This window comes from Macrobrachium nipponense, chromosome 12 (genome assembly GCF_015104395.2).
Source record: "Macrobrachium nipponense isolate FS-2020 chromosome 12, ASM1510439v2, whole genome shotgun sequence".
Classification (NCBI taxonomy): Eukaryota; Metazoa; Arthropoda; class Malacostraca; order Decapoda; family Palaemonidae; genus Macrobrachium; species Macrobrachium nipponense.
In genome coordinates this window covers 81404452-81414451 of record NC_087205.1, presented here as the reverse complement: position 1 = coordinate 81414451, position 10000 = coordinate 81404452, and the positions used below count along the sequence as shown (strand labels likewise).

The 10000-nt window shown below is 32.8% G+C and overlaps 1 protein-coding gene across 1 annotated transcript in view; it reads left to right on the top strand.

The window, feature by feature from the left end:
* The window catches only part of LOC135224855 (uncharacterized), a 27448-nt gene that overhangs the window by 2891 nt on the left and 14557 nt on the right, over window positions 1-10000 (top strand). Inside the window, exon 2 of the mRNA XM_064264180.1 lies at window positions 452-464. Coding sequence (XP_064120250.1) covers window positions 452-464 — 13 coding nt within the window. The remainder of the gene's footprint in view (window positions 1-451; window positions 465-10000) is intronic.

Below are 10000 nucleotides of genomic sequence, written 5' to 3'. Positions count from 1 at the left end.
TTCATCTCTCACTTCTCTCCACAGTTCGTTTCCCAAGTGTCTTTTCTAGAGACACACCGGAATATGTTTCTTCTTTCCCTCGCTTTGTTTCCCTAAATTGCCTATTGATTTCACTTACTGTACATTTCTTTTGAGGCATCTGTGAGCGAAGGGCAGCATTGCAGGCTAATCTCTCTCTCTCTCTCTCTCTCTCTCTCTCTCTCTCTCTCTCTCTCTCTCTCTCTCTCTCCACCATTTTGATTCAATCATATTGTAAATGAAATCAACTTTTCTCTGGATTTGTTACCCCAAATTTTATTTAAATTTAATAAAATCTTCATAATTATGAGATATTCCTTTCAGTTCAGAGTTCCTGGTTATTTTTACTCTAGATAGTTTTCATTGAAGCCAAAGAGTACAAAGTTACAGTTCTATCATGTATATTTGTCACTGACCGCCCCACTTTTTTTAGGTGGAGGGAGGAGGTGAGGGGAGGGGGAGAGGGGGGGGGAGGGGAGGGTGGGGGTAGGAGGGGTAAGTGGGGGGGGGGAAGGGGAGGGAGAGGGAAATAAACCTGCGTCGCGCCAGAACTTCATCAAAACATACAAAAAGGGGCCATCACCGGCAATTTCTCTAAACTTGGACAGCAAGTTATGTCTGTGAAGTTGGAAATTCGAGAACTTTATTGACGAATGCAATACTCCGAACAAGAAAAAATTGTCTGGACTCAAGAGAATAATTCAAAATGTCTTTCGTACATTACCATATCTTTATTGGGTATATAATCGCTCCACTCAATTTCAAATTCTATATTCTGTGAATTGGGACAATCTAGGTTAGCTGAAGGTCAATTTTAAATTTCCACAAAGCAAGATTTTTAATTCTGATGCAATACTAATTCTGAATTTACTTTCCATATATCAAAACTTTTAATGGTTTATATTAAGTTTTCCCACGTGTTTTGTTTTCGGATATCATACATATATTAAGGCTTCTGTTATTGTTAAGTATTTTTCGGTAAGGTCAACGTCGTGTGGCATTTCTAATCGGCCAATCGCACCTGGTGCTTACTACAACAAACATTACATAACGGTGAATATTATGAAAAGATAAATACAGAAATAAATAAACACACACACACACACACACACACACACACACATATATATATATATATATATATATATATATATATATATATAGCATATATATACTATATATAGATTTCCAGTGTTTTTGAATTTGAGGTTTAACTACAGATTATTAATTTATATGTATTTTGTAATATATATATATATATATATATATATATATATATATATATATATATATATATATATATGTATATATACATATATATATATATATAGATTATATATATATATATATATAATATATATATATATAATCTTCATAACACGAAGATGAGATATGTCAATATCGTCCACAGGAGAAAAGAGAATTAAAGACTCTAGTAGCTCGATAATTTCGCCTTCCACCAGGCCTCTTCAAGAGCTTTATTTTAACTAAACAGAATGAGCATTACAAGAATTCATAAACACTTTCCCACTGGGAAAAAAAAAATATCATAATTGTCAAAGTAAAAATTAGGTTGTTTAAATCATAAACAAATTGTCAAACCAGCAAATCAAACAGGTTAAAAGAGAGAACTATTCAACGATTTGGTGAATGGTCATTTAAACTTTTCTCTGAATTTGTACTGTTGGGAAACAATATGAAGGAATAAAGGGTCCAATTTATATATGCCCTGACTTATATTAAAGTTATTTTGTTTGCTAAAACATATGCAAGCTGCTTCTAACAAATTTCTTGCAATCATATCTTTTTCTTTGAATAATGTCTCTGTTTTGTTCCAAAGGATAGGACAGCCACAATTTTGTACATGTAAGTTCATAGCACTGTTTGGAGAATTTGTTCTTACACAATATCGATGCTGGGAAATTCTCTTATCGATATCTTTACCTGTTTGTCCCAGGTAGAATTTGCCACATTCACAAGGTATTTTGTAAACCACGCCTTCTTCTTGTTTGGGGCTGTTGCAAATAACTATCTTTCCTACTGTGTTGGAGTAAGAAAATACTACTTTAAAGTTTAATAATCTCAAAGGATAAACAATATCACTGAATGAAGGGTGGAATGGGAGAACCAAAGTACTACTCATATCGTATTCCTTTTTGGTGGTTGTTCTATAATAAGTTTGTTTAGCTAAGAATAAACATTCCTCTATTTCCCATGATCGAAAAGTTTGTTTTTCATGCCAATTCTCGTGATAATACTAATCTCCTCGTATTTATATTCAGGGCTAACTAGTCTAAGTGCTCTTAAAAAGTGACATCTCAAAAAGCCATGTACTTTACGTTGCGTGTATGGGTCGATTTTGCATTGATCATTAGGTTATTGTTTGTAGCTTTTTCTGTGAATTTTGAATTTTAGGCCATTATCTGTTCTTATTATTTTAGTATCTAAAAAATTAATAGAGTTATTTGCTTCTTTTTCCATGGTGAATTTTATTGATGGTACTAAGGAATTAAGATCAGAGAGAAATTCATCAGTGTTGTGGTTTACATTCCAAACAGTAAAAGTGTCATCCACGTATCTAACCCAATAAACATCATCTGGTAATATGCTGTTGGCAATACGAGTTTCATAGAATTCCATGTATATGTTAGAAAACAACAGGATTACAAACAGTTGCCCATTTGCATTCCAAATTTCTGCTTATAATAGCTATTATTAAAAACAAAACATGTATCTATTACACAAAGTCTAATTAATTTCAAAATGTCTGAAACAGGTATAGTAAAAACATATTTATTTAGTTCCATATTTAAAAATTCAAGCAGATCTAAAAACTGGTACACAGGTAAATAAACTTTGTACATCAAAAACTAATCATGTGACAATTTTGGTTAATTTGTACATTTTGAACTACATTAACAAATTCAACTGAATTAGAAATGTGGGAGTTAGATATAGTTCCTACAAGTGGTTTTAACAAATTTACGAGAAACTTAGAAAGAAGGTATTGTACACTTCCTATTGTGCTGATGATGGGTCGCATTGGGTAAACCCATCTTTGTGGGTCTTTACTGTTTCCGTATAAGTAAGGTAGTAGTTTAGCATTGGAATGCTGAACTTGCTGATGAGGTGTTGGTTATTTCCAAGAATATTCCTGAGGTTCCTGTGAAATTCTGCGTTGACTCTTTCTACGGGATTGGTAGTTAGTTTTTCGTAGGTGTCCTTGGTCGTTCAATAGGTTGTTCATTTCTCCCACATAAGTATGCTTGTCTAAGATGACTATGGTGTTCGCCTTATCTGCTCTGGTAATATGCAGTTCGTTATCTCCTTTGACATTTTTCAGTGCTGTATTCAACCGTTTTGGAAAAAAGCAGCAATCAACATGTTTCATATAAGCACTGTACACTATTCCCTTGGCTAAAATTAGTCTGTCGTTGTTTTCGTGTTGGTGATTATCCTTTTCCTTTTCTTCAAAGGTCTTCTGTATTTTAAGTATGTCTGGTTTCTTTGAAGGATTATTAAATTTCATTCCTAATTCGAGTGCTGTTTTCTCGTTGTTGGAGAGGGTTTTAGATGAAAGATTAAGTACATTATTGCTTTGTCCATAATTATTCCATGGGGAACGTGAAATAAGGTTTGATAATTTTCTAGTGTGGAGATTTCTTACCTTCTGTATTTCCCTCCTTAGGTGATTATATGCCCAAGTAAAAATATTATGTACAAAGTTTTGTGGTACGCTTCTTAGCAATTCAGTTTTAATGCGATTGGTTTTTCTGAAACATTGCCTGGTTTCTATTTTAGCGTTATCAATGTGTAATTTCAGTATTTCATTTTCCAAGTTTCCAAAACTGTTTCCATTTTATTTAATTTCGGTGGCACTTTGTAACTAGAGAATTCGGGACAACACATTCTTCGCGGCAACTTCTTAAAAACTTGAACTGCATTTTCTTCCTGTGAGCACATAGTAAAGATTTCTTGTAGTTAAACACTAACTGACGTAATTCAGGGTGAAGATTAAGGAAGGCTTGAAGACTACGCGTGGACATCTTCTATATATATAATCTTCATAACACGAAGATGAGATATGTCAATATCGTCCACAGGAGAAAAGAGAATTTAAAGACTCTAGTAGCTCGATAATTTCGCCTTCCACCAGGCCTCTTCAAGAGCTTTATTTTAACTAAACAGAATGAGCATTACAAGAATTCATAAACACTTTCCCACTGGGAAAAAAAATATCATAATTGTCAAAGTAAAAATTAGGTTGTTTAAATCATAAACAAATTGTCAAACCAGCAAATCAAACAGGTTAAAAGAGAGAACTATTCAACGATTTGGTGAATGGTCATTTAAACTTTTCTCTGAATTTGTACTGTTGGGAAACAATATGAAGGAATAAAGGGTCCAATTTATATATGCCCTGACTTACATTAAAGTTATTTTGTTTGCTAAAACATATGCAAGCTGCTTCTAACAAATTCTTGCAATCATATCTTTTCTTTGAATAATGTCTCTGTTTTGTTCCAAAGGATAGGACAGCCACAATTTTGTACATGTAAGTTCATAGCACTGTTTGGAGAATTTGTTCTTACACAATATCGATGCTGGGAAATTCTCTTATCGATATCTTTACGTGTTTGTCCCAGGTAGAATTTGCCACATTCACAAGGTATTTTGTAAACCACGCCTTCTTCTTGTTTGGGGCTGTTGCAAATAACTGTCTTTCCTACTGTGTTGGTGTAAGAAAATAATCTCAAAGGATAAACAATATCACTGAATGAAGGGTGGAATGGGAGAACCAAAGTACTACTCATATCGTATTCCTTTTTGGTGGTTGTTCTATAATAAGTTTGTTTAGCTAAGAATAAACATTCCTCTATTTCCCTGATCGAAAAGTTGTTTTTCATGCCAATTCTCGTGATAATACTAATCTCCTCGTCTAAATATTCAGGGCTAACTAGTCTAAGTGCTCTTAAAAAGTGACATCTCAAAGCCATGTACTTTACGTTGCGTGTATGGGTCGATTTTGCATTGATCATTAGGTTATTGTTTGTAGCTTTTCTGTGAATTTTGAATTTTAGGCCATTATCTGTTCTTATTATTTTAGTATCTAAAAAATTAATAGAGTTATTTGCTTCTTTTTCCATGGTGAATTTTATTGATGGTACTAAGGAATTAAGATCAGAGAGAAATTCATCAGTGTTGTGGTTTACATTCCAAACAGTAAAAGTGTCATTCCACGTATCTAACCCAATAAACATCATCTGGTAATATGCTGTTGGCAATACGAGTTTCATAGAATTCCATGTATATGTTAGACAACACAGGAGACAAACAGTTGCCCATTTGCATTCCAAATTTCTGCTTATAATAGCTATTATTAAAAACAAAACATGTATCTATTACACAAAGTCTAATTAATTTCAAAATGTCTGAAACAGGTATAGTAAAAACATATTTATTTAGTTCCATATTTAAAAATTCAAGCAGATCTAAAACTGGTACACAGGTAAATAAACTTTGTACATCAAAACTAATCATGTGACAATTTTGGTTAATTTGTACATTTTGAACTACATTAACAAATTCAACTGAATTAGAAATGTGGGAGTTAGATATAGTTCCTACAAGTGGTTTTAACAAATTTACGAGAAACTTAGAAAGAAGGTATTGTACACTTCCTATTGTGCTGATGATGGGTCGCATGGGGTAACCATCTTTGTTTGTCTCCTGTGTTGTCTAACATATACATGGAATTCTATGAAACTCGTATTGCCAACAGCATATTACCAGATGATGTTTATTGGGTTAGATACGTGGATTGACATTTTACTGTTTGGAATGTAAACCACAACACTGATGAATTTCTCTCTGATCTTAATTCCTTAGTACCATCAATAAAATTCACCATTGGAAAAAAGAAGCAAATAACTCTATTAATTTTTAGATACTAAAATAATAAGAACAGATAATGGCCTAAAATTCAAAATTCACAGAAAAGCTACAAACAATAACCTAATGACCAATGCAAAATCGACCCATACACGCAACGTAAAGTACATGGCTTTCTTGAGATGTCACTTTTAAGAGCACTTAGACTAGTTAGCCCTGAATATTTAGACGAGGAGATTAGTATTATCACGAGAATTGGCATGAAAAACAACTTTTTCGATCAGGGAAATAGAGAATGTTTATTCTTAGCTAAACACAAACTTATTATAGAACGACCACCAAAAGGAATACGATATGAGTAGTACTTTGGTTCTCCCATTCCACCCTTCATTCAGTGATATTGTTTATCCTTTGAGATTATTAAACTTTAAGTAGTATTTTCTTACTCCAACACAGTAGGAAAGATAGTTATTTGCAACAGCCCCAAACAAGAAGAAGGCGTGGTTTACAAAATACCTTGTGAATGTGGCAAATTCTACCTGGGACAAAAACGTAAAGATATCGATAAGAGAATTTCCCAGCATCGATATTGTGTAAGAACAAATTCTCCAAACAGTGCTATGAACTTACATGTACAAAATTGGTGGCTGTCCTATCCTTGGAACAAAACAGAGACATTATTCAAAGAAAAAAGATATGATTGCAAGAAATTTGTTAGAAGCAGCTTGCATATGTTTTAGCAAACAAAATAACTTTAATATAAGTCAGGGCATTATATAAATTGGACCCTTTATTCCTTCATATTGTTTCCCAACAGTACAAATTCAGAGAAAAGTTTAAATGACCATTCACCAAATCGTTGAATAGTTCTCTCTTTTAACCTGTTTGATTTGCTGGTTTGACAATTTGTTTATGATTTAAACAACCTAATTTTTACTTTGACAATTATGATATTTTTTTTTCCCAGTGGGAAAGTGTTTATGAATTCTTTTTTAATGCTCATTCTGTTTAGTTAAAATAAAGCTCTTGAAGAGGCCTGGTGGAAGGCGAAATTATCGAGCTACTAGAGTCTTTAATTCTCTTTTCTCCTGTGGACGATATTGATATATATATATATATATATTATATATATATATATATAAATATATATTATATATATACATACACAGCGAAACTGATTGTCTCATATATTATTTCACCTCTTATTTTGCTGATCTTCCCCTCCCAATCACAGGCAACAAATTGGCTAATTCTGGCCAATACATACAAGTATTCCCACAAACAGGCATAAATAAATGACGCCATTCCAATTTCTGACGCGTGAAGGAAATACCTAAAGAGGCAAGAAAGAAAATCGTCTAGGGTACGAATTTCAAAAGGGAGGAGGAAGAGGAGGAGGAGAAGGAGGAGGAGTTGGAGGAGGAGCAGGAAAAAGATGCAAGACTGAATCATCTCTCAAAAATTTGTCTGGCGCGACTTTTCTGTTTTTATAGAAGGAGAGGCTCGAGAAAAATTGAAAGGAGTTTAATAATTCAAGACGGGAAAAGGTAAAAGACCGTAGATGATGGCAGGAAATAAAGCCAGGAAGAGAAACCCAGCAGATGGAGACGAGCGAGAAAATAGAGAAGGAATGTTATAGAGAGTATCCTCGAAGCGTGGCGCAGATATGAGAAGAAAAATAAAGATGGAGAGGAAGGCATAACTCTCCAGTCAAGGAAATGACCCAAGGAAGTGAGTGGAAGATTAGAAAAAAAGAAAAAAGAAGGAAACGAAAACAAAGAATATGTAGCTCATCTTAAGCGGTCTATCCCCTTCAGCGCCTTCGCCCTGAATAAAGATTAGGGTTAACGGAGGTTACATCAGTACAATTTATACAGCTATGCATACGCACGCATGCCCGTAATAATAAGTACATATATATATGCATATTATAATAGATACATTTATATACCACACACGCACACACATATATAAGATTATGATGAATGATTTTCTTTATCCCGTTAAGTTTGCAAGATGAATTTGGATCATCTAGTTTTCGTCCAAATGGAAATAGCCCAATCACATGAACAATGCAATAAAAAAGAAAAAAAATAATTCTTTTGACATTTCAAATGCAAAAGTGGATATGTAAAAGCCGATATAAGCACCCAGCAGTCGGGCTGGAAGGCGGCAAAAGGCAAGTCGTTGACCGTTCCCTGATTAAGGAGAGCAACTCTTTCATTTGTACTGTGGGTAAAACACAAATTCCTCATGTTGTACACTGACTGAGGGTTTTCATTTCTAGATATAAAGGGCCTCTAGGATACATAGGCCCCAGTGGTGTCTTTCATAATTCAATATTGGATGATGTCAGGAACGACTTCATATTAAGTAAATCAGGGGAAGTCACACACACACACACACACACACACACACACACACACACACACATATATATATATATATATATATATGCGCGTGTGTCTGTGCATGTAATATATATAATATATATATATATATATATATATATATATATATATATATGTTTCACCATTTGCATTTTTATTCTCTGAAGTGGTTTTAAATGTTAGCCTTCCACTCCTCAGAGTATTTTGCTAAGATGAGGTTGCTAGCCTATGCCAATTTTCACTTTGGGCGGAACCTTCTGCTTACGTCACAAGGCCACATATACAGTTGACGGTACGTGCCTAAAATAGACAATCCCAATTGCGTATCAAACTCGGACCTTGAGCTCGTACAGATGGCGTTCCTAATCCTAAAAATAAAAAATAAATAAATAATAATGAAATATATATATATATATATATATATATATAATATATATTTTATATATATATAGATATATATATATCTATATATATATATATATATATCCATATTTTATATATATATATGTATATATAATATATATATATAAAATATAATATATTTCTTTGTATATATATTATATATTAGAATATTATATAATATATTATATAATATAACAAATACATACACCCCATTATATATATCTATATATATATATAGAGAGATGGAGAGAGAGAGAGAGAGAGAGAGAGAGAAGAGAGAGAGAGAGAGAGAGAGAGAGAGAGAGGAAGGGGGGTTACCATAAATTTGTTGTCAAGAGGAAAAAATCTTGAAAATGAGGACACCGTATTGAAAATTAATTTAATCCCTTTTGAGTGAACATAAAAATCCACGTGGAAATTGAATTCCCACGCATTGACAAACAGGGGATATTAATAAGGATTAAGAAAAAAAATGGTAATTTTAGCGAAACTTTAAAAAAAGATATCGCACAAGTTTTTTGAATTCTTCAATAAAAGGTATGAGAAGCATGAATAAACATTTTGGACTTTTATTTGTATGTTAGCATTAAATCCAAACCTTCCATAGCCCTTTCCCCGAAAATTATTTTAAGGAAATAAAATTATGTCAATCGAATCGAGCTGAACTCGTTTTACTATTCCATGGAAAATGAATGTTACAAGTTATTTTTACTTACAATGAAAAATGTTTTTGATAGCGACAATATTGTGAAATCTTGTCAATGAAATGATATTGTGGTATCATATGCAAGTGTCAATACTACAAATAGACGTTTAAATTCTTTGAAGGGTTTGCAATTGTCTGAAAATGGAAAAGATATTGTACGTTCAGTTTGAGGTTTTCGTTATGATTTTAGATCAAACTTAAATGGGAAATAATCTTATTTTGATAGACTGGAATACAAAATGGAATAACTAATTAAAAAATATGAATTTGAATGTTTGAAAAAAAAGCTCTTAATTAATAATGTTAAATATAAAAAAATATCACTTCTGAGACGGTGTTAAAAATGTACCAAATTTGATATTACTTTTAAGTTTTTAATATGTTGGACTTAATTACAATTTTCATCTACTTGCAGAATGTCCAGGTACCGTGCGAATTATTGTTGATACTAAAGTTGCAAGTTAACCTTTGGATATAAAATCATTACAGTGACGCTATCCTTTCCTACTGTTGACTATTGACAAGGTCTTTCTTTGAAACTAGACACCTGTTGTGGTCAGGAATGTTTTCCGTGTCAAGCTTAACAGCCTTG